The following is a 26,469-nucleotide window of genomic DNA, read 5'->3' as shown; positions in this document are numbered from 1 at the left end:
TGCTCCGAGCCCGGGTCTTTCTTAGTTTTCTCACTGTTGTGCAAAGCAAGACAGTTAATTCACACGGAGCAGATTACAACATGTTTGACAGAGAAGATATCCTGTAGGAGAGCGCAGTGCGTAGACGCTGGCGGGTAGCCTTCACACAGTGCAAGCCGCGGCCCTTCGGGGGACCGCCTGGAGAGAACATGCCAGCCCTTCTCTCAGCTTCTCCTTCCACCCAGGTTTACTCAAGCACTGCGCAACCACCTTTTGCTTTGGTGCAGATATTTGTTTTCTAATTGAGCCTAGATATTGGTTTTATAAGAGGTAAAATTATAAATTACTGTGGTTGAGTAAACATCAAATTTTGTAAAATATGTCCTCCCACAGCCTCATTTCAAGCACAGTTATGACATAAAAAATATTCAGAGATTAAATTGCCCATGAATCTAGTGCTCGGAGAAAATAATTGAACAAATTGGATCACTGAAGTTCAAACTGGGTCATAGAAATTACAAATATTTACAAAGGATGACCTTTCACAGTATGGCTGCAGGGCTCTGGATTCTGAGAGAAAGTGAAACAGCGACTTTGTGGTTGTGTAGTTCTGATTTTCAGTGTCACCCTTTATATATATATATATATATATATATATATATATATATATATATATATATATATATATATATATTGCTTTCAACTCCTTTTCCTGCAAGTTCGTATCATTTTATTAACATTAAAGGAAGACTCTAATTTTAGAAATTGAAATTGAAGAATGGGAAACTATGTAGCACTTTGCTGGGTTTGAGATCAACGTTTTAAGAATAATTTGAAATATGATTGTATTGTGCATGTTTGTGTGTGTGTATATATATATATGTATTCATGTTACATTTCTGTTTATCATCTACACCTATTTATCTATCTATCATTCATATTTATCAATCCATCTATCATCTATATCTATCTATCTATCATCTGTCATCTATCTATCTATCATTTGTCATCTATCTATCTTCTATCTATCATTGTCATCTAATCTATCTCAATGGTGCACTGAAGTTAGCTCATACTGGTTCTTGAGAACTGACAAATACATTTTCAGGAATTCTGCAAGCTGGTTAGGGCTATGTTGGTAGTTTGAAAATGGCCGTGACAAAACTATTTAGACCATGAAAACTGGTAAATGACACAAATCAGGGATTTTTTTTCCTCCTGGAGAGCCAGTTGTTCAATAATTTACCAATATACCATTGTAGGCTTGGTATGGAAAGGGACTTCATGCATAGTTCAGTCCACAGTGGAGGAAATAATTAATTAAAAAAAATACCAAAGTTAAAAAAAGAAACTATTTTGCAATTTAATTTAATGAATAAGCTCATAAATTGTCTTAAATATCACTTTTCTTATTAAATGTTTTAAAATAAAATAATAGAGGTTAGTATATTTCTTAATCATTGTCTCTGTTTTAGGATATCTGTACAAAGCTAATTTGGGACATCTGTTGACTTATTAATTTAGTCAAAATAATAATTATACATTTATGATTTTTAGATAGTTGCATAAATGTATGCTACAGTTAAATATTAATGAAAGTGAAAACTATATGCAAAGTGGATGAATCAAACTTTTCTTGTGGTGTAGCTTTTGTGTGTTTATTTCTTGTAAACTCTGTTATTTGGTGTTGAGGTATTTTTTCTCCAATTTGTGTCCATGCACGCATGCGTGTGTGTGTGCATGTGTGTTTATACACACACATGCACAGATGCACAGACACATACATACATAAACCTCAACAAATCACCATATTAAGGAAATAGGATATCTGGCTCATTTAATATTCTACTTAAAAAACAGGAATGAATTATGTTAAAAACTGTGCTGAGTTTATAAGTAGCTATTTGATTTGGCCAAACAGCTCTTACTCTCTTTTCTAAAATGTTAAAAATGCCATCTTTTCTATTTTTCCCCTTTACGTTAACAACATGTTTAGTTGAAATGTGCATACTCCTGGTTCAGTAAATACTTTGCCTAGGAGTCAGAGGACAAGTGTGAATTTTTAAAAATTTTATCTATTAGATTTATTTCTAAGAATGTGCTGAGCTTGGATCAGAGCTGCTGATCAGGTTGTGCACCGGAGTTGTGCCCCATGGTGACTGAGTATGAGAGACCTGAGTTTTGTTGGGCAAAGAAAGAACAGGTGGAAAGAATGATTTTGGAACCTGGAGATAGATAGCAGGAATGAAGAAAATTCTAAAACTGGACACTTCTGAGCAATCACAGGCCAGGAAGAGGATACCAAATCTCTGGAAAAACTTAGCTTTTCTTCTAGCTACTGAGGACCTCAACACTCCCCAGGTGCATGTCTTTGACCATCAGGATCTCAGATGTAGATGTAGAGAGCCATGAGGTAGGCTGCCTCTGAGTCCACAGATAATTCCCTGGAAATTAGTTTTTAAAAATTAAATGTATGGCATTTAATTTCTCCATTGATTTGCTGCTTTTTGAGAAAAGTAGAGCCCAGGACTTTCCAGATAAGTACAGGTTCTGATCTTGTGATGGTCAATCGGGTGGAGAGATAGAGTTGCAGAAGTATCAGAAAATTTTACAGCCGTAGTTCACATGTACATTCATTCATTGTTTTTTCCCTAAGAAATGGAACAACCTAGGAGCTTATGCTACAGTAGAGTCCGATGCACCACGGTGATTACTTCAAGAACAAAGAAGCTCATACAAAGGTGTGATGTCTTTCTGTTGGTGCGAGGTTTCAAACTTGAAATTCTTTAAAATACATTTCCGGAGATCCATTTAAACATTCATATGCCACACTCAAAAAGCAGTGGCTTGTTGGTAAAATACAATACTGAAATGGAATACTGCTTTTTCATAAAAAGAAGAACCGCGTTTGGAAAATTAAATATCTTTTAAAATATTAAAAATAAACATACTCTCACAGCTTGAGGGTTTGAATGAACCATGTACCAAGGAGTTGAGACAATTGCTACTTTGGGTTACATCCTGGGACCCCCTCACGTTCAAAAGATGACCAGCATTTCTGCGGCATCCATCTACATTGTCAGTTCCATTCAGAAACCATTTTAGCATCTCCCACACACAACGTGACTTTTCATGACAAATCACTGTTATGCCACATAAAACTGCTGTGCTTTTTCAGTATAAAAGAGTTTTGAGTTTTAGAGTTCAATACTAAAACTAGGCGTGTTCTGTAAAAGCTTAAATTAATCCATTCAGTGCACTTGCTTTTAAACAAGTCTATCTTGATTTTCTATCCTAGATAGAATTTCAGCTCAATTGTACTATTTTTCAAACACTTTGGAAAGAAAACTTTCCCAGTACAGAACCCAACACAAAGATGCTGAATATATTCTCTGTGATTTAATTCTATTTTCAGTCCATATTGTATATAGACTCTACCTGGGAAATTCTTCTCATTTAAATGGGGGGAAGTGATCTTTTTCAGGTAAAATTCCTTTCTTGACATTTACAAATATTGACCATCATGCTGAATGTGGATATCCATCAGGAATCAATGGAAAAAGCTTAATTTATATTATTTTGAAAGTAAATGTTTCAATGATCATAAAAATCTTTTTATGTATTCCTTAAATACTTGGAATGGTGATTTAATATATAAACATATTTGTACAGGTTATTTTTCATCTTCAAAACACTTTGTAAATTTGATTAAATACTCAACAAAAATGAGTAATTATTTAAAAATATTTTTCAACATTTTATAAAATAAAGCTTTAATGTATTGTTTTTGGATCTTGCTTGATCTGTCATTTTCTAAGTGATTAATCCCTGATGGATTACGTAGAGTTATGTGACTATGTCTTTAATTGTATTTATAAATTTCTTGTCACATATTTGAGGCAAACCTGAGGATAGATCATTGAATAATTATTTCTTCTAAAATATTTCATTTCTCCATTTTCTTCTTTAGTGGTCTTTTGAAGAATCCAATCTGTTGAGAAAATACCAAACATAATACAATTAGTTATTTGAATTTAGGTAATAAATACTAATCTCAGATAAAATTTAGTTTAGTAAAATGTTAGCAATTGTGGGCATACAAATAATATAATCAAGAGGTATTTTTTTCATTGATCTATTAAGTAATACTGAATGTCAAGACATGTCATTTATCAAATTGCTATTTCATTTTTAACTTTTTTGTATTAAATATATCATGTCTCCTAGTAAAAACTAGTATATGTAGCAAACTAACTTAAAGGGTTTTGGAAAAATATTTTGGGAGACATACAAACTGCAGTTAGCTGGCACTGTCTCTACTTTGCCATCACCTTTCTTTTTCAGGGATGTTGCAGAGAAATTTCCATCAAGTAACTGATGGTCATAAATTGAGGTAATTATTGCTGATGGTGAATCTCGTAGGTACACTATGGCTAAGGGATTGGGGAGGATTTCTGAGTTGTCTGGATTAACTTTAAATGTGGTAGCACATCTGTCTATATAGGCTTGACATAAAGAGTCTCTTGAAAACACCCTGTATCATTTGGATATGAAAATGAAGTCACTGAACATATGAAATATTTCATGTAGTGGTGAATGTGGGTCCCTTTTCATTATGCTTTGTGATATGGGGCATCATAAAAATTACAAGTGCTTTATTATTTCCAATTAAAGAGTTTAATAAAAATAAGGATAGGAGCTAGAAGGTACCTTTGCAATATTCTAATCTAAAATGGATATTTAAAAAAAAGAAATTTAAAAAAGGGTCCTAGAGAAGTATTCTCTTTTTAAATCTGTGTTTGTTTGTTTTTTAATTTGAGAGTGGATTATAATAGTTCAAGCAAAGACAGTGAGTTAATTCTTTGAAAGTGTGGTACTTTCATGTCATTTTAATCATGAAGTTAGGGTAAATTATGCAAGGGAATTATATATTAAAAAATAATTATATTGAACAATTGAGGGCTTTGAGGGCATAAATGGTCAAACATATGCAGTTTTAAATTAGAGAAATTTTACTCAGGGCTTTATGTCTTTCTCCATGCCAGAATCTAGTTGGTGGTAGATGTCACAGAAAAGATGACAACAGAACAAATGAACATGAAGAAACAATAAATGTGTCTTCCTTAGAATGCCAGTTCTCCTGCATGTATCAGGCCTTTTCCTTTGAGCCAACTATAAAAGTTCTGGATTCACAAACCATTAAGCCCTTTAACTTGTACCTGCATGTTCTGAAAATAAATCAGACAAGCCTTTTACAAAAGCAAGTGGTGAATCATGACTTTTCTCTTTCCTGCCTCGCCCAGTTCCTGACCTTTTCTTCTTCTTCCTCAAGTCTTTTTGCTTCTTTTCAACCTTCCTTTCCTTTCACATGTTAAATGCTTTATTTTAAAGCTTAACTTCTGTTATCTAAACTTTTCCACCCAACTGATTCTATTAACATTGGGTTTTCAGTGGAAGTTGGGTGATTAGAGTGGAGATTAGGAAAATACAGTTTATAGCTTCAAACTGAACAGGGCCAATACTAGCCAACATTTGCAACAAGTTAAGTTTGTTTTGAGCACCCAGACTTTCTTGGTAGCTTTCTCTTTCCTTCTTTTTCTTTTTGTATTTACTTAGTGATCTTATTTGTGTCCCCCTAGTTCAAAACCCTGTGGCAAAGGTCTGATTAAACAGTCCTTGGCAGAAATACACGCTCAATGACTTTAATATAGAATAAATGTTGAATGAAACATTTATATTAACATATAAAAGACTAATAGGTGGCAGTGCTATTCCCCATCCACACTCCCTAAGGATATGCATATTGCATGAGGAACAAAGCTTTGGGATTAGTAAATAAATCATCAAGGGTGGATCAGACATCAGTATGAGATCAAGTAAAGAGAGGAACGATCTGATTTCTCGGGGATCCTCTGTGGACCGAGTCTCATTCTATCCTATTGGCTATATTAACTTGACTGGGCATCTCCCTTAGTGTGTGGCACCATATTTCAGGACATGTTTCCCAACCTATTTAAACCTGTGTCCTCTACAAGCCTTCTCCCTTCAACATCAAGTATATTAAGCACCTACTAAGATTGTGTCAAGCTTTAATCACTGCTATGCATGTTATGAAGGTAAAGCTATAAAGACTGTGCCTTTTGAAATGGAATTCCAGCTCTAGGAGGAACCTTTAGCCTGTTCCCTGCACAAAGTCTCAGACTGAGAATTTTGATGAACTTCCAGACTGGTGGGATTTGGAAGAAGAAGGAAGAAAGGATAGTCCTGAGGTTTCTGCTCCATATCTAGTTAGTCTAAAAAGATGCCTGGGGGGCTTCCCTGGTGGCGCAGTGGTTGAGAGTCCGCCTGCCGATGCAGGGGACATGGGTTCGTACCCCGGTCCAGGAAGATCCCACATGCCATGGAGCGGCTGGGCCCGTGAGCCATGGCCACTGAGCCTGTGCGTCCGGAGCCTGTGCTCCGCAACGGGAGAGGCCACAACAGTGAGAGGCCTGCATAACGCAAAAAAAAAAAAAAAATGCCTGGGGATGAGAGTAGCTCTTCTGAGCCTACCACAGACCAAATTCTTCAGGGAGGTTGGAGCAGCAGGAGGGCCAATTAATCTTTTCAGTATAATGGAGCTGCTGAAAGTCTGAATCCAACCGGAGGTTCTCACTACAGTACCAAATATTTTTATACATTTCAGAGAGTTTATGACCCTCTTAAACAAAACCCAATTCCTGGAGCTCCAGAGTGAAGAGCCTTGCCTCATAGCCTGCAGTGGTGGGACGTATTGGATAAGGGGTGGGCTTTGCAGATAGAGCATTGCTTGAACCCAGTCCCTTACTAGCTGGTAACTCTTGGGAGAGTTACTCTCTGTTTGCTTCAGTGTCCCCAAGGGTAAAATGTAGTTAAAATACTTAGTTGAAGAGGTTGTAAGGAAAACAGAGTGAATAGAAGCAAGAGAGAACATAGAATGGGGGGGGGGGGGGGGCTAATAGTGTTGACACAAAAGTGAAATGCCCAGATTCAGATCTTTACTTTGAAACTGACAAACCATGTGGCCTTGGGAAACATATTTAACTTTTCTATTTATTCAGCTTCCCCGCTTACAAAATGAGGTGCATAACAGTGTCTTTCTCATAGTGTTGAGGTTAGTATCTAAGCGGAAAAGCTTAAAACAGTTCCTGGTATATAGTAAACACTCAGTAAGTGCTAGTTCCCCTCCCTTCTACTGTGGAATCACCGTTCTCATTGCTGGAGCTCCCACTGATGTGGCTGCTGAACTAACTATACCTACTGGTCAGGACAGGCCAAAGGCTGTTAAATGGTCTTTCTTTGGGCTTAAAAAGAAGATCTAAGAAGCAATCAGAATGTGTCATCAAAACATATCCTGGGGCTTCCCGGGTGGCGCAGTGGTTGAGAGTCCACCTGCCGATGCAGGGGACACGGGTTCGTGCCCCGGTCCGGGAAGATCCCACATGCTGCGGAGCAGCTGGGCCCGTGAGCCATGGCCGCTGAGCCTGCGTGTCCGGAGCCTGTGCTCCGCAACGGGAGAGGCCACAACAGTGAGAGGCCCATGTACCGCCAAAAACAAACAAACAAACAAACAAAAAAAACCAAAACATCTCCTGGATGGAAGAATGTGTTTGTTTTTATACTTATGCTTTTTCAGACTGATGACCAAAAAACAGGGGGCTGAAACTTATTTGTTAGTTTTAAAAAGAGGTATACAACTAGAGAGACTATCCAAATAGTCAGCTCTGGCTTTCCTCTTCTCTTGGCAGCGGTGTCCTAAAACTATACGAGCAAGTGCTGTGCTTAGAAGACCATACTGAAAGAAACCAACAGTAAAATCTTCTATTACAGGTGCATATGAACAAAGAAACCACATTCTGCATTTCAAGCACAACCTTGACACCACTAAGCCGGGCCTTGGGTACCACAGTGTGGCAAAGCCAGGTATTACAGACAGAGCACGGATACCCTGTAAAGTAGGAGGAAGAGCTGGAGGTTTGAGATGGTGGAGAATTCTGTCCTGGAGACTTTGCTGGAGAAAAGCAATGGATTCTATTTACTGAACTAAATCCTCCTGATATACATGGCTTTGTTCATCTTCTCTGAGAGTAACCCCCCCAAAGAGGAAGTTAAGTCATTATAACTAATGTTAGTCAGAATGGGTAGGAACAGTTGGTAATTTGGTGGGAGAGAAATTTGTTATTTAAACTATTTGATTGAAAGATAATTCTGTTGCTCAGGTATCAGAAAAATGAATATGTAACCGCAATCTGTAGTTTTAACATAGCTTAGCTTTTAAACAAGACGATAAGTAAAATCTAGGGTGATATATGGTAGAATAAATGCCAATTTGATATTTAACTAGAAAAATATTAAATTCAACTTTTTATGAGATTTTATGCTCTATTAAATTTATCCTAAAAGCTATCATTTCAGTTCTGCTTAATTTGGAAAAGATACAATTAAGTGTTTGAAAAATTTTGCATATCTCAGTTTAAGCAAAATGTCTATGTAAATATAGAGATTGACCCGACAGAAAATAGATGATTACTCAGTTTTACAGGAGGATTTGAAACAGGAGTCTATGCAACTATAAGATTTCCATTTCATCGACTAATTGAATAAATCTTTCATTTCTCACTCAGGCATGCAACTATTGCATAAAATGTGGTATTTTTATATTGTAAAGAAGCATATACTTTTTAAGATACACAGAGATATGTGATTAGGATAAGGCTTATCTTTTTTTTTTTAACATCTTTATTGGAGTATAATTGCTTTACAATGGTGTGTTAGTTTCTGCTTTATAACAAAGTGAATCAGCTATACATATACATATGCTCCCATGTGTCTTCCCTCTTGCGTCTCCCTCCCTCCCAGTCTCCCCATCCCACCCCTCCAGGCTGTTCCAAAGCCCCGAGCTAATATCCCTGTGCCTTGTGGCTGCTTCCCCCTAGCTATCTACCTTACTACGTTTATTAGTGTGTATATGTCCATGACTCTCTCTTGCCCTGTCAAAACTCACCCTTCCCCCTCCCCATATCCTCAAGTCCGTTCTCCAGTAGGTCTGCGCCTCTATTCCTGTCTTATCCCTAGGTTCTTCATGACATTTTTTTCCCTTAAATTCCATATATATGTGTTAGCATACGGTATTTCTCTTTTTCTTTCTGACTTACTTCACTCTGTATGACAGACTCTAGGTCTATCCATCTCATTACAAATAACTCAATTTCATTTCTTTTTAAGGCTGAGTAATATTCCATTGTGTATATGTGCCACATCTTCTTGGATAAGGCTTATCTTAACCATAATTCTGTTGCTATATATTCTTAAATTGACATAGGAATTCATTCTTCCTTTTTCTATAAAAGAGAGTTTTCATTCTTCTCTGTTTATAAAAGTAATGCATACTTAATTTAAAATTTCCAGTGTTATAGACAAATGAAGATCCCCTATAATCCTAACCTCTAGAGAGATCTTCCATAACTTTTGGATATGTCTAGTTTTTTTCTTGTACAAAAATGGGATCAAGTTGTGCACAATGTATGAGATATGCATTTTTCTTTTTAATTTTTTCTTGGTTATCATTTCAATTGCTGTGTGATACTATATTTCACAGCATGGATAAATCACAATTTGTTTCACCAATATGCTGTTGACAATTGAAGTAGAAAAGTCAAAGGAACTTTGGTTCTTACCTTCCACAGTGCTAATATGAGCAGCATTAATAGCAATAATCCAGCAAAAGCACTCAACAGGATAACCCATAACGGCACTCTGCCTGGTAGCCCATCTTTGGATATTTGAATAGCAAGCTGAAAATTATTAAACAAGATTGTTAACATTGATAAACTTCTATTAGAACTCCCAGTACACTGAGTTCTTTCAGGCTATAATTTTCTACCAAACAGTGTACTTAATCTCATTACTACATACAGAGAAAACAATGAGTTCATACTTTAAAATGCCCTTCATCTATTCTAAATCTCTAACCATGTCATATTCATTATTACCAAAACAATTTTATAATTTTATCCTTCAGAAATTTATACATGAAGAGTAAACTATCTATGAATCAGAATTCTCAATGGTAGAGGTGAATTTAACTCAGGGAGAACCAACAGTATTATATGTTTTAAAGTAGCCTTCAGTGCATCATCACAATAGCATAAGTTGGGGCTGGAACGTTGTCACAGGTTATTGACACATAAACCTGAGTAGGTCTTCTAATTCTAACTGTAACTTTAATTCTAATTCTAATGTGCTTTATTTTTTGTTTACAAATTGAGGTATAATTTTCATAGAGTAAGATGCACAAATCTCTAATGTACAGATAAATGGATTCAGGCATACATCGTCCCAGTGTGTTTTTTAATTATACCACACTGTCTATTCCAGTTGACATACTCTTAGCATCTGTAAATTAGGTCTTAACTGAAGTAAATCTTGAAGGAGACAGCTTTTAGAGTTCCAGCTACTCAAGCTCTCTCAGTGTGGCACCCAAACCTCAATGAAACTTGTCTGCCCTGCATCCCATCCCTTAGGTTTCTGAGAAAAAAAACTAAGTCAGGGTAGCTATCAATGACCAATAATAGCTCAATGTTCTGCCTCTCCGTTTAATGGGGAACATCTCAATTCCTTAACCTAGAGGGGAAGAGTAGGGGTTAAAAAAAAAGAAACTGACAGGGGAGATATTTTCATACAGTGGATATTGATCCAAACCCCTCAAATGGCTCCGGGTAGGTCACTACTCATGCATCTGGAAGACAGAGCTGGCAGGAGTATAGATGTACAGAGAATCAGACCTTTGAAGATAGACTTTAAACACATCTAAAACATTTCCTTGAACTTAGAGGTACAGAAAGGGAAATCTGGATGGGATCAGTGACTTCCCCAAGATCATAGAACTACAAAATGATCATTTTTAGTGATTTTAACAATTTAAGTATAATTTGTCTTTAGGATAAAATGTAAAATAAAGAGCTCCATGCGGAATTTTTAAACTAACATTTAGGGGAAATAAAGCTAACTATAATATTTTAACAGTGCATATTTAGGAATCAAATATACTCTTTTCCAGTATAATATATACTCATATTTTTTGATGCTTACTGGCGAAATTTTAGCTTCTCTACATGTGGAATAACTTTTCATTTATTGGGTTAAGTGCTCTTTATAAAGTAAGTAAACATTATATCCAGATATTCTATGTATATATTCTTTAAAGGTAACTATTTATCAGAGGCCACTGGAATTATTTAAAATAGGTACTAATTTGAAATAAAAACATTAAAACATCAGGGTTAGGTAGCTTCCAAATAGAATTTTATGACTCATGATATCCACGTGAAATATTTAAACTCTCATGATAAAAGGGGAAATTATGCTGAAGTGCTCACATCTATAACAGGTATTCTGGCTTTACTTTATAACAGGATGAGAAAAAAACGCACACTATTTTATTTTTACCCAGGACTCCAGCGTGAATTTGTATTGGGGAATAGTACTTCATTTTTGTTTCAAATTTCCCAATGACTAAATGAAGAAATCTTTTAAAATTTTACATGTATTCCTATACAGTATAAAGACACTTTGTGTAAAGAAATTGTTTTTTCTAGTCTGTTCTTCAGATGTCAACTACATTTTATAATATTGGTTTTTAAGGAGGAAAATTACTAATGCATCATTTGTTATCAAGGTGAGAGTAAAAACATCAATTTACTGTGATAATTATAAGTAATCAAGTTAAACACGGCAGGTTAATTGGAAATATCATGGTTTTTCCCAGTTTCTTACCAAGAAGAATGAGACTGAAATCACACTTGAAGTTAATCAAGTGTAATTTGAAGCAGAAAGTGTCTGTCACTTATTGAGAGCAGTGCTAGTCACTGCTTTAGGGACGATAAGCAAATATAAAACATACGTTACAAACAGAGTGAAATGTATAATGTTTTCAAAACTTGGAGTCACACTTACCTCTCTTTTTTGATTGCCAGCACTTAAAACTAGTGATGTATTTTCACTCTGAAGTTCTGCCCCTATAGTAAGATTTAAGCTGGAAAAATGTGCCTGAAATGCAAACAGGATTTACTACTTTCAATATATTGAGCTAATCACATTGAGAGCTAGTCGTGTTTTAGTGCAATTTTTCAAACTAAAATTTTTCTGACAGATTGAAACACTGGTTTAACATCCAGATGGAACTGATGGTGTGAAATGATGACTGTGTACCCACCATTCCTCTCTGCACTCAAATTCTCACTTAGATCCTTGTTATAGAATGGGGAATTTTTCTGAATAACACAGTTTCTGTTCAGATTTATCCTTCGCAAAACAAACTCCAAACCCTGTCCTACTTTCATGTAGCTGGATATGGAATAGCTACTCTCTGGTAATGAGGTTTACATAGGAGCTTGTTTAGGATTAAGCATGAAATTACCAATATTCAACAGTTTGTGACTTATGAAAATAGCAACTTAATATGATTAAATCTAAAAATGGAAATTTCATATAATTAACAAAATACTTCTAATAGAGAAACAAATAATATAAAATACAATGGATTAAGTTTTAAAGAGCTAGTTGTCAGATGGATTTGACTTTATTAGGGGTTAAAAATGTCCTCCAAAATAGATAGATAGATAGATAGATAGACAGATAGCTGGATAGACAGTCTGATCTAATACAATGAGTCTATAATATATGTCAGCTCTACTCTTTGTTAATGCTGTCAAGGATTGTCTCTCTATAATTCTTTGTCTCTTAACTGAGTTCTAAGGTATTAAGATAAGTGCAAACTTTGCTATTGTATAGGTGTTTATCTCTTGAAGTGTAAAGGAAAGAACAAGAGAGACTAAAAAGAAGCATATACATGAAAGGGGACCTTGGAGATAACTTAGTTACTAACAGACAAGGAAAATGACAGCCAAATAGCTGGTTTAGTAGAGTTGGGCTTGGACCACATTTTTCCAGACTTCCAGTCTTGTGTTCTTTCTAGAGAAGCACTCCGCTTTGCTTTTATTAAGTGTTGAACAAATATTTGTTTATATTATTCAATTATTGCAGAGAACTATACAATCACTTACTTTTACAAAAGTTGGTTTCCATAAGATAAGTGAAACATTCACTTGGCTCATGTCAGAAGGAATCAGATTACATGTGATGGTGGCAAATTTACATGCACTGCAGTCCTGTTTAAATGCCCAGAGGTATAAATTAGTATTCCTGCCTTTTGATAAAAGATAGTATATTAAAATATTCTACAACATAGTTATTTTTAGGTTGGTATTGAATTTATTCACTTGGAAAGCATGAGGTAAAATTAGTACTTGTCTTGGTAATCTGAATTTACCAGAATGGTGCCTCGTTTGATATCTTCAGATTTGGATATTATCATTTTCTTCCCAGAGTTGATACCAAAAGGATCCTGGAGGCTACTGGGTCTGCAGTTGACATTCTAAGAAATAAAAATATGTCTTTTATCAGACAACATCTGATGTCAGAGGGAAAAATGACTTGGTGCAATAATGTGAAGAATCTGTGAATGATAGCCATTGCCATACCTGAAAGATCCATCTTCGTAAGTGTGCAATATGGAAGAAGCTATTCTGCACCAGCCATATACATATACTATCCCCCACCCCCAATAATAATTATTGTTACCATTTTCAATTGTAATAGATAGCAGTGAGGTTGTTATGGAAAAGGAAGGATGCTAGTAGAACTTACTATTACATAAGTAATACGTTCATTAATTTGTTTTCGTCAAACATTAGTTTGTAGAGTCCCATAAAATAGAGAGAGAAAAAAATTTAACTCTACTGAGGAAAAAAAGAAAAAAAGGTTAGCATCTGTTAGTCAATATGTTGGCTCATATAATGGTTTATAAAATAAACAAACCAAAAAATCCAGAGAGGGACTTTTGTCTGTAGTTATGTATTCATCCAATAATATTTTTGGAGTCCCTATACACCAGGGTAAGACACAGTGTGTGTGGGAGGGAGATGTAAGAAAGTGGCCCCATCGATGTTAAAATGCCATGTTTATAAGTTCGCTGATTCTTGGATGGTTTTTCTAGACTTAATCTAGTAAACCTTTTGCTTCCCTAGGACTCTCTACATCCTTGATAAAAGGTAATAAGGATGAAGGTTCGTAAGTAGTAGGACAAGTCCACTTTTATTCTTTCTAGGTTCCCACAAACCTACTTTTTCGGATTAGAGGTAAATGCTAGAGGTTTATGTTCTCCTTGCCTTTAGGAAAACATTTAAATATTACAAGTCAACCACCACTGTTGCTATTTCTTGATTTCTGAGAATACCTTAACTTAAAATCTCTGCAAAGAAGAGACTGTCAAATGCTGAAATAATGCATGCATTAATTCAATACTTATTGTGATTTTCTATGTTTTAGATACCTAAACCATAAAAATAAACTACCATATCGACTCATTCAATGCTATAGGTACAAAGGGGGCATGATATTGCTAACTCTTGGGATGAGTAAGTAGTATTGTACCGTTCTGGGTGCAGCTGTGTGTGCTTAGGAGCAGTGGATAAGTCTTTTTATAGGGTGGTTTGATCACTTCAAGCAAATCAAAGGTGCAACAAACTCTTCGGGCATAAGTCAACAACTTGTTATCTAAAATCTGCTCCAGTGGATTGAATAGTGAGCCCCAAAAGATATGCCCAAGTCCTAATACCTGAAACCCGTGAATATTACCTTATTGGAAAATAGGGCCCTTTGCCGATGTAACTAAATTAAGAATTTCCAGATGAGATCATTCTAAATTTAGGGCAGGCTGTATAGCCACTGAAGGGTGTGCTTTAAGAGACAGAAAAGGAGAAGACACTGAAACACAGGGAAGATGGCCCTGTGAAGACAGAGATTGGAGTTATGCTGCCACAAGCCACCAGACGTTAGGAGAGAGGCATGGAACAAAGGGTCCCTCAGAGCCTCCAGAGGGAACCAACATTGTTGACACCTTAATTTTAGACTCTGGCCTTCAGAACTGTGAGAGAATAAATTTCTGTTGTTTTCAGCCACCCTGTTTTGGGTAATTTGTTACCACAGCAGCGGTAAGGAACTAATGCCTCTACTAAATAACTAGTGGAAGTCATTATTATTATTACTACTAGTAGTATAATTTTCTAAATGCCTCTCCATGTTACTTTGATAAAATCTATTTATCACAGAGAATAAAAGGCTTTAGATACAAACTGAAGAAGATAACATAATGACATAACTCCGAGGCACACATGACTTACCTCAGAAGATGACCACCCACTTGAGTACAGTACAGGAAAACCATCTGATGTCATGTTGGGGAATGAAATTGACAGCTTAAGTTCTGGCATTGGAAAATGCCCACTTTTTCTAATCTACAGGGGAAAAAAAGAAATGTAATCCTTTCTTCCTCTTTCAACAGCAGTTTTTCTGTCTTACATAGGATTTTGGTTCTTAATTGATGAATTAAGGTGTGAAATATTTTGAACGCCAAAATAAATGCAGAGGGTTTATGGCACTGTACAGAGAATTGGCATAATTAAACAAGCAAAAAATAAAGATGTTTCATGGTCAGTGGTCATATGCATCAGCTAAAATCATATATTGGTCCTTCACCTTCCCAAAATGAGTTAATTGTTTTTGAGTCAATTTACCATGCTCATTGTACTTTTCAACACACCAGTCTTTTTGGGGGTGGAAAGGAGGGAGAACACTTACCTGATTCACTCAGAACAGGTGAGCATATTTTTGTTTGCCTCAACCCAGCTTGCTATAATTCTCTGAGCCCACAAAGTCATTTCTCACCCCAGCTAGATGGTATCTGCCACAACGGTACAGGCAAACCAGACAGCCATCTGCTTCCCTTCACAATCCTGTCCCCAGCGAGGGTTGTTGTGTCCCTGGCTGTTGGTAATCCAGTCCGATGAGAGTCAGACTGACTCTCATTTCAATCCCCATCTCTTTTATCCACTAACCTAAAATTATCACTTCACATCACATCCTGCCATCAATGGCGATGAAGTGCATAGGGGAGGAAGTCTGGGTGGGCTGAAGCTCAGCAGGAAGCTGGACTCACTGTCCAGAAGTCCTCGCCTGCTTAGGAGAAGTGCATTGAACTGGGCCAACCAGGTGCAATGCCCACCCCCTTGGCCCTTCTTCAGGTCCTCAGCCGTCTCCTTGGCCCTTCTGTGCTGAATTCTTAGGCGAGCAGGGTGCTCCTTAATCTACAGAGACAGATGCCAGGAAGTCCAACTGACCTCCCTACCTGAGCCTTCTAGACTGAGAGCTATTCAGATCTGGAGGTGTTTTCTGTGGTTGCTGAAGATTAAATGCAACCCTTAACCCTGGAATTCTGGAGATTCCTGACCACCTGTGCCTGGTCTCTTAACCATGCTCCCTGACTCTTATCTTCTAATTGTAATATGCCCTGGCCTTGCCTGGCACGGCCTCCCAGTCTAGTTCCAATTGTTTTTCAGTATTTAGTCAGAAATTGGGTAATCTGTAATGCACACTTATTCTTTCTGATTAAAAACAATGTTCCTTATAGATACATTGGAAAATATTGAAAAACAGTAAGTTTCCTACAATTCTATATTGGTAACATTTTAGTGCACAAATTACCTTTTATATTTGCATATTATGTATCTTATAAAGTTTGTATCATATAAAATATGAAACTTGGTGTCCCATTTGTAAAATTTATTATGTCATGGCATCTTCCCATAAATTTAGAGACTCTTTGAGAATATGATGTTTATTAGCTGCTTAATGACAACCACAACATCAATATTTATTGTTGACTGTTCCAGACACTGCTAATTTTCTCACTTGCATTATTCCCTTTAATTCTGTTAACAGCCCTATGAGGTAGATTCTCTTATTATCCCTGTTTTATCTATGAGGAAATAAGGTTAGAATGAGAATAAAGACTTCCAAGGTCACTGAGCTGGTAGAGAGCAGAATTAGGTTTTTCTTTTTCAACTCCAAAAGGTGCCCTCTCAACCATTATAATAGCTGTCTCCCCATGCCCAGGTTTTAATTTTTAAACTAATATAAATAACATTGTTAAGAGTATCTCTGGTATAAATCTGTTTATACCACCAATAATTTCCTATGGGAAATTTCTAGCAGTAGAGTTACTGGGTCTCACCTAAAAAATGTTCTTTTTTTTTTTTAATTCCATTACTCCAATTTTAGATTTTACCCTGGCAAAGTAATCAGAGATACAAAAGATTTATGCTCAGGGATATTCTTAACAATATTATGTATATTGATATTATTTATAATAGTTTGAGAGTACCTGTCTCAAGTCTGGACCCTAAAAAGTGACAATTCATGAGGTTCTACAACATTCAAAGTCTTTCCCTCCCTTCCTCCCTTTCTTCTTTCCTTCCTGCCTTCCTTTTTTTCTTTCCTTCCTTTCTTCCTTGTTGTTTGCTGAATTCCCTAATCCAGGAAAAGCAAGTGGGACTTGAAAAACTGGGTAGCCTACATTTCAAAAATTTACCCCAGTAGAAGGGTGACTGGCATTCATACTAACTTCCTGGGTATAAGTTGCATAGGCATTCAGCAAAGGGCACAAATAAAAACAATGAAATGTTCTTGAGAGTATTCATTTATTTCCACTTTGTAAGAGAATTCCCTTTTTTCATCGTTGCCAATTCCCAAAGAGATTGAGACCATCTTCACCTCTCATAATGCTGTATTATTTCATACTTTTGAATACAGTTTTAAATCCATCGTTTGAATTGGACTCTCTTTTACTTGCATAATATTAACTTGAGTCTGTGTCTGTAAGTAGGCAGTACCTAAAATGACAGCCTGGCTCAGCTCCATAATTACTTATTATAATGGTTAGGAAAAGTCTGTTATGAAGAGTTCAAAATTAGAAATATAATTTCTATTTAGAAATGATAGTAATATCATTAATAGAAATATCAAAAATAGAAAATATCACTTAAGGAGTCGATAGTAGGAACACCAGTAAGTTATGGTATAATACATATGAAAGGTAGCAAGGAGCAGAATAAGATACAAATTTATTTGTTGAGTAGGGAAATTATTACCAAGACAATCTGAAATAATCAATTTCTGAAATAGTCATGTTATTTTTTAAAAAGTGCTTTTCTCAGTTATACTAAAAAATGCAAATAAAGTCTATATGTTTATAGGTAGTGTCTACTTGGTTCCCTATTTTTTCTAGGAATTTATGATAATTAATTGTGTCATAAGGAAATTAGGGACTTGAGTCTTTAAAGTAGCTTAAAAGTATAATTATCATCAATTTCAATAAAATTATTTTAAATTAGTGAAATTATAAAGAAAAATATGCTAGAACATAGAGATTAACTGTTGAACAAACAAGTCTGTACGTGTCTGTTAATACTTTTATTTAACTTATAAGCTTACAAATAACTTTTACAATACTAATTTAGAGGTAATTTCTTACCAAGTAGAAGATATTAATTTCATTTCCAATGTCCTCGGTAGAACTAATAATTTCAGGGACTGTCTTGTTGGCCGCAATTGAAATATGGTATTCACTTGCAGAGCTTAAAAGAATTAGTTGGAAAAAGAAAAGTAAAACACAACAAAGTTTAACTTTTACTTGACCTCACTCTTTTTCTTTCTTTATACCAGGTAATTCCACAAAAAGTACTTATAGAGATTTCAAATCAAAGGCAAATTCTTTTACCCTGAAATCTAAAGTTAAAACTTTGAGGAGGGTGCGAAAGATTATAATTTAATTCCATAGTTACTGATGCTAAAATATGTACAGTTTTTAAAGTAAAAGTTTCATTGTTACCAAGTGAAAAGTTTTCATTAATTCACTAATATCATATACATTTAGTGAATAATCAGGCTAAAACTTGGTATTTTTAATAGTGCTGAATTTAAATAGATTTTAAAAATGTGTTACCTTTTCACAACTTAAAGTTCTATATTTACTGCTAAATTTAAAAGTTCAGTCTTTTTCATACAACTTCTCCATGTTCTTTGGATGAACTTGGTAGAATGAAATGTAATATAAACATATTTAAAAGCAGTACTTAAGTTTAGAGAAGACAAATAAGAAATATTTATTAGTTTAAATAAATGAAAAATTCTTGGGAGAAGTCAGTGTACCAAGAGAAGTGGAAGCAGAAAAATAGAAAATAGCCAATAGAATTAAAGGCTAAGAAATAGAAGCACAATCTACATGTATATCATACAATCCTTACATTTTTGTCATCTGTTATCAGTAAAAGGAAAGTGCCATAGAAAATAAATGAATAATATGACAAGACTCTTAGACTAAACTTGCCACAGATTCTTGAACTCTTTGTACATTGTGCACATGTATCTAGCAAAAGCCTTGAGTCCTGCTTATACAAATTTGCCAACATGTGTGGTGTTTGGATAGATCAGACGTTCTTAGGATAAAGGATGGTTTACGAATAATGGGAGAAATAAATAGCCCTTGTCAATGATCAATAGTTTAATCTTGAATGTCCAGAATGGGCAGGCTAATCAGATCCCATACAATGAGAACAAGAGCCAAGAAATATGCTGGTGACCTCTAAGAACATCGCCTTTTGTGACGGATTTCTGAGTCTTCACCTTGCGTTTTGGAGTTAAGATGGGACTGCTAATGCAATCCAGTATCATTAGCACCTCACAGTTTAGATTATCTGGGATGCTGATTCTCAATTTTTAGAGTGCACCAGAATCACCCGGAGAGTTTAACACAGATTTCTGGCCCCCTCCCACCCCCCCAGAATTTCTGATTCAGTAGGTCTGGGGTGGGGCAGAGAATCTGCCTAATAAGCTCCCAGGTGATTCTGATGCCCTTGGCCAGGGACCACAAGCTGAGATCCACCGGGCTATAGGAAGCATCAACATGAAAGTGTGGTGTTCTCCTACCTGTAAAACTGTAGTCCAACTTCATATTTTACAGGGATGGAAACATTTACTTCATTATCGAAAAGGGCTTCAGGTGGCTCTTCACTGTCACTAGAAAACATACAGCACAGTTGGACAAATCATTAAACCACTGACTATTTATAGACCTTTCTAAGCATTTGAATGAGAAGTTTATTTTGGCAACTAAATAAAGCACACACACAACATGTGTGGGATCCTTGATTTTTTAAAAATTTTAGTGTGGAGAGCGAGATCAGAGATGGGTATTTTTAAAAGTTGTTGAGGTGATTCTGAAGTGCAGCGAGGGTTGAAAACCACACTGATTTAGTATGAGGTTTCTCAAACTTCTATGAGAATAATGATAAGTATCCTTGGGTCAATGGTTAAATACACAGATTTTGGGGCTTCTCCCCTAGAAAAATACGGATTTAGTAGGTCTGAGTTAGGACTCATGAATTTGTGTTTTTTAATACAAATCACACAGGTGATTCTTATTTATCACAGATGAGGCCCTTGTGAAGAGACATGCCTAGGATCACACAGTTGAGAGTAAATCTGAAATTTTTTGTCATTTAATAGTCTTTCTATACCTTGTACTTGATGATTGTATTATTTGTTGAGCACTTATTCCCCTGATTTTAGTTATCGTTTCAATTATATATTATGTAAATGCATGCATATATTTTATACGTACATATACACACACATATCTCATACTCTTCTGTCTTACAAAAGAGTACGTCCAAATAATATAATAGTAACCAACACTGGCTCTGGGGTCAGAGTGCATGAAATTGCTCTTGGACATAGACCCACTTTGGGAAAGTTATTTGATCTCTCTGTGCCTTGGTTTCTTCATCTATAAAATGGGGGTTTTACCATTATATTCTTTTTTTTTTTGCGGTACGCGGGCCTCTCACTGTTGTGGCCTCTCCTGCTGCAGAGCACAGGCTCCGGATGCGCAGGCCCAGTGGCCATGGCTCACGGGCCCAGCCGCTCCGCGGGCATGTGGGATCCTCCCGGACCGGGGCACGAACCCATGTCCCCTGCATCGGCAGGCGGACTCTCAACCACTGCGCCACCAGGGAAGCCCTACCATTATATTCTTAATAAATGGTGAGTACCAAGCGTAAAATACTTAACATTGTGCCTAGGACATACTCAATAAATATTAGATTTCATTATTATTATCACACACACCTCTCTACCAAGTGACTAAGCACCTAGCATTTTGTCTCACAGAATGGGCAAAGAGTACCCATTAATGGCTTTGCTTATTCCCAAGTGTATCAGCGGCTTGGTATGCATGATGGGGCAGTGAAGGCAGCTCCCTGCCCTGGGCTATAGATGTATGTGTGATTGGGCTTTTGCTGTGAACGGTCCCGTTCCACAATGCAGCTAAGTTAATATTCCAAAGAAACAGCTCTGTATTTATGACTTCACCCCTCAAAAACTTCTCTGGCTCCTCATGGCCTGTTCAACTAAGAAAAGATGCCTTATTTTGAAATTCAATACTTCCTATCACACGGTAAGATGTACACTCACTGTAACATAGTAAGATGTACACTCCGTGTTTATCTTCCATTACTCCTTTATGTATTCTGTATATTTGCACTAAAATGGGTCAGCCAATATTCCCCCCAATAGATCTAGTGGTCTACCTTTGAGTTTTTGCTCAAGCTGTAAATTTTGCCTGAAATGTTCCATCTAACTACTGACCAACCTCTCTGAACTGCTACCCACCCTTTAAGGTCCTTCTCAATTATAACCTCCTTGATAAAGCTTTCTTGGATTCTCATTGCCAAGCAGATGTAATTTCACCCTCCATTAAGTCTCTGACACATGGCTTATAATTCTCTAATGAATTTTCCTTGTTCTATCCTGTATTATAATAATTTAAATACTAGTCTCAGTCCCCTACTGTAATATTCACCACATGAAGAGGTTCATGCCCTTATTTAATTTTATATTCCCTAAGTGACGAATTCAATATTTTGTCCATAATAGATCTCAAATAAATATTTATTGAATTGAACTGAATTGAGCATACAGAATTAACTCATCTATTAATTCATTTTCTCACTTATTCACTACTCACTAATTCATTCATTCTCACTCTACATTTATTTAGTGATTATTAGACTTTTTTTTTTTACTGGGGAATAAAATGACAAATGATAAAAGTTTATCTCAAGTTGCTTATGGTCCAGTGGATAGTTATACTTAGAAGAAAGGTAAGCGCTATTTCAATTTCCTTATTAGACTTTTGTTATTTTTAGTTTGTGTATTCTATGCCATTTCAGAAGCTTTGACTGATTTGAATAAAATTTATTAAACTACAAAAGGGTATCATAAAACTTTAAGTCCCTCTAATGATTCAGTTGACCTTGATGGGCAGTCAGTAAAAGTTTTTAAATTAGAAAAGCCTGTAAAATTTTAAATGGATTTAAATGCAATTTGGCAGATATAAGTGACGTGTGATTACAACATATTTTATAGCTCACAGAACCAATGATTTAATCCAGTTAGGTGTATTATGTCCATTAAATGAAAATTTCTTTATTTTGCTGATTATTCATAAGGATGTTTTTGTGAAGCAAAGGGGTTCACTGCCTTCTACTTCTACTGATCCCATAAAAGCTGTAAGAAGTTCTAGTCAGTCTATAAAACAAAATATTTTAAATACATGAAAGAAATTATATGCATGCATACACATACACTCATGCACACATAGGAACCAACCTTGTTGTACTTAAATGAATAATCACATTTTCCATGAGATAAGATGAGTTAAACTGAAATAATATTTTGAATGTTACCTATAAAATAAAAATATCTTTAGTAACAGATAAAGAAGTAGAATGTTTGCTTTGATTAAAACATTAAATTATATAAATGATATTTTATCATATTACCATTATCTAGCAGATCACAATCATAAACAATGTTATTATGAAATGGTCATAATTAAAGCCTCTTTAAAATGGAAACGTCAAGTACCAGTAACCATCTATATCTATCCATGATAAAATAGGGGAACACATACTGAATTCCATCGATTTGATAGTATAAAAAAGTTGTGGACCTTTAAGGAATAACAAAGACAATATAAAACAAGATAAAAGGCTTGGCCATTTAAAGTAAACTATAAGAATCATAACTTAAAAAAGCAGTGAGTTTTGTTTATAAATTGCAGAATTAAAATAATATCCAAGGAAAGCTGGAAAATGTTTTTGTTTTACTGACACCCAAATACAGGAAGTAACTTACTTTTGAGAAACTATGCCTGAACACATGTAATTCATGGCTCTTTATAAACACCAACAGGCAGAACAAAAACTAGATTACTCATTGAAGAAATATGTCATCAGCAGAATTCTAGTCCAAGAGGCCTCATAATAATGCTTTACACACCCAATAATGTGCTGAGGTATCTTGGAATTTGGGCCAGCAAAATTGATAGTTCAAAACGTACAATTAATAAATGTTACCTAAAATTTTATCTTTGTGACTAGACAAGATTTGATACTTAAAGCTCTTTTATTCAATTTAGGCACCATTTATAGAATTCAGGGATCTTGAGATTTGCATGGTCGTACACTCTAATGTGTGGGATTTTCTTCTCCCACATATTTTTTTGAGTTAGTTTTTAAAAAAATAGTTCTTCTAAGAATCTGAAGCTCTATAGTTTTCTTCTTGCTTTGAAATAGTAATCACAATTCCAGCAGAGGCTTTATTGGGTGGGTCCAACTGCCAGAGTCTCTCAGTGAGCTCCTGTTTCCCTGACTGTCCTTAGCCCTCTGACTGGCCTGGACATTTGTCTTGGCATTCCCGAGGAGGCTTCAGATGGAGGGAAGAGACTAGCAGAGAAGCGGGGCTGAAGAAGCTGCCTATGCATAGTGACCTGATTCTGAAATGCTTACACTGCAAATCTAAAAACATATTCTAAGTGTAAAGCCCATGTAAAAATTACTTGCACGTTATCTTTCCATCTCTCTACTGATGACAATGACACACTTTGAGTAAAGCTTTTGCCCTAAGCACCAAAGAATTGCTAAAGAAAGGAAGAGATGGTTAAGAAATTATTAAGATTTCAATGAATGTCTCCAATGATTGGGATATAACAGAGGGTATATCATTATTCTTTAGGAAATAGAGATAATTCCAAGGTTAATTGAAGTGGTCAAAGGAAGGAGTAGACATGAGTTGACATTCCTTATTTCCATGTCAAATTAGAGGAATTAGGAGTGATGTGTATTTTATAGATTTGTAGGGAGCGAATGCAAATTCACAGTATATTTCATTTGAAATAGTCAAGAACAGACTTTATGATGGGGTTCCAAAAGTAAATTGGTACATCTAGTTAGTTCTATAAGCTAAAATGGACATAGAAAATATTTATTGAATTTAATGATAATTATTATGATTCGTGGTTTGTATCCTAAATCGCTAGTAACCATGCCACATGTGTTAAGAGGAGAGGCCTTTTTGAATTCTCATTTGCAAAAAGAAGAGCTAAAAGATTTCATTATCGATAATTTGTCAAGGATTTCACTATAGATAGACATCTGCCATTTCCAGATGTCCAAACCAGTGTTTGTCAGCTTTTTAGGATGTGTGTTAAAGATGTGAGGGATCTATTTTGAAGTCTTATAAAAATATTATAATCTAAGAAAGTTGAAATAAATATTGGGATAGTATTTCTCCTTTTTTGGTTAAGTCTATGTCAAGTAAATAAAATACCTTCTTATTTTAATCATTTTGATTAATTAAAGATTTCCCTCCTTAACTCAATAGTGAATAAGGAGCAAATATTCATACCGAAAAGCAACGTTCACTGAAAATACATGCAAATACCATGTTTATCATTAAATGAGATAATTATTCTCTGCTGTTCATGGAAACAAATATTTCTTTATTTTATTTTATTTTTTGATTTATTTAGTTAATTAATTTATTTTTGGCTGTGTTGGGCCTTCATTGCTGTGCATGGGCTTTCTCTAGTTGTGGCGAGCGGGGGCTACTCTTCATTGCAGTGCGCGGACTTCTCATTGTGGTGGCTTCTCTTGTTGTGGAGCATGGGCTCTAGGTTCGTGGGCTTCAGTAGTTGTGGCACGCGGGTTCAGTAGCTGTGGCTCACAGGCTCTAGAGCATAGGCTCAGTAGTTGTGGCACACAGGCTTAGTTGCTCCTCGGCATGTGGGATCTTCCCAGAACAGGGATGGAACCCGTGTCCCCTGCACTGGCAGGTGGATTCTCAACCACTGTGCCACCAAGGAAGCCCACAAATATTTCTTTAAAAAGAGATGAAAGAACTCTTCTCTCTTCTATTCAATTAGTATGGTTCTAGGCAGGGCAATTAGGTAAGAAAACGGAATAGAAGGCATTGGATTGGAAACGATGCCTCTATTTGCAGATGACATGATCTTATATATAGAATATCCTAAGGAATCCTCTAAAAAAAATATTAGAACTAATAAATAATTCCAGAAAGATTGCAGGGTAAAAGATCAGTATGAAAAAAAAATGTATCTCTATGCATTAGCAATAAACAATCTGAAAATGAATTAAAAGAAGATTTCCATTAAAACAGCATCAAAAGGAATAAAATGTTTAGAAATATATTTAACAAAGGAGATGCAAACTTGTATTCTGTAAACTACAAAACAGTTTTGAAATAATTAAAGGAGATCTAAATAAATGGAAAGACATCCCATGCTCATGGGGCAGAAGACTTAATATTTTAAAGATGGTAACACTCCCCAAATAGATCTACAGATTCAATGTAATACCCACCAAACCCCCAGCTGGCTTTTTTTTTTTGCAGAAAATGACAAGCTGATTCTAAAATACAAATGGAAATGCAAGGGACGTGGAATGGCCAGACAATTTTGAAAAAGAAAGCATAGTTAGAAGACTTACAATTCCTGATTTCAAAACTTACAACAAAGCTATGGTAATCAAAACAATGTGGTACTGTCGTGAAGACAGACATATAGATCAATGAAATACAACAAAGATACAAGAAATAAACCCATGTGTTTATGGTCCACTGATTTTCAACAAGAGTGCCAAGACAATTCAATGGGGGAATGAATAGTCTTTTCAATAAATGGTGTGGGAATAGCCACAAAGAATGAAGTTGGACTCTTTACTTACACCATACACAAAAGTCCATCAAAATGGATCATAGATCTAAATATAAGGGCTAAAACTGTAAAGCCCTTGGAAAAAACAGGAGTAACTGTGACTTTGGGTTAGGCAAAGTCTTCCTAGATATGATACCAAAAGCATGAATGACAAAAGAATAAATAAATAAATTGGACTTCATCAAAGTAAACACTTTTGCGCTCCAAAGAACACCATCAAGAAAATGAAAAGACAACTTACAGAATGGAAGAAAATATTTGCAAATCATTTCTGACAAGAGACTTGCATGTAGAATATACAAAGATCTCTTACAACCGAATAATCAAAAAGATATCCCAATTAAAAAATAGGTAAACGATCTGAATAGACATTACTCAAAAAAAAAAAATACACATGGCCAATAAGCACATGAAAATATGTAACTTCATTAGCCATTAGG

The 26,469-nt window shown here is 35.6% G+C and overlaps 1 protein-coding gene across 1 annotated transcript in view; it reads right to left on the bottom strand.

Moving 5' to 3' along the window:
* Positions 1 to 3,925: 3,925 nt before the first annotated feature.
* The window catches only part of ITGA1 (integrin subunit alpha 1), a 105,896-nt gene continuing 83,352 nt past the window's right edge, over positions 3,926 to 26,469 (bottom strand). The window contains exons 21-29 of the mRNA XM_065873644.1: positions 22,624 to 22,700; positions 19,882 to 19,971; positions 18,428 to 18,530; positions 15,240 to 15,353; positions 13,328 to 13,432; positions 13,062 to 13,166; positions 11,953 to 12,045; positions 9,675 to 9,791; positions 3,926 to 3,970 (exon numbers count right to left, since the gene is read on the bottom strand). Of these exons, the coding sequence (XP_065729716.1) occupies positions 3,926 to 3,970; positions 9,675 to 9,791; positions 11,953 to 12,045; positions 13,062 to 13,166; positions 13,328 to 13,432; positions 15,240 to 15,353; positions 18,428 to 18,530; positions 19,882 to 19,971; positions 22,624 to 22,700 (849 nt within the window). The remainder of the gene's footprint in view (positions 3,971 to 9,674; positions 9,792 to 11,952; positions 12,046 to 13,061; positions 13,167 to 13,327; positions 13,433 to 15,239; positions 15,354 to 18,427; positions 18,531 to 19,881; positions 19,972 to 22,623; positions 22,701 to 26,469) is intronic.

The sequence above is a fragment of the Phocoena phocoena genome, chromosome 3, assembly GCF_963924675.1.
Source record: "Phocoena phocoena chromosome 3, mPhoPho1.1, whole genome shotgun sequence".
Taxonomy (NCBI): Eukaryota; Metazoa; Chordata; class Mammalia; order Artiodactyla; family Phocoenidae; genus Phocoena; species Phocoena phocoena.
The sequence above is the reverse complement of the archived record's forward strand: the minus strand, read 5'-3'. Positions and strand labels throughout refer to the sequence as shown.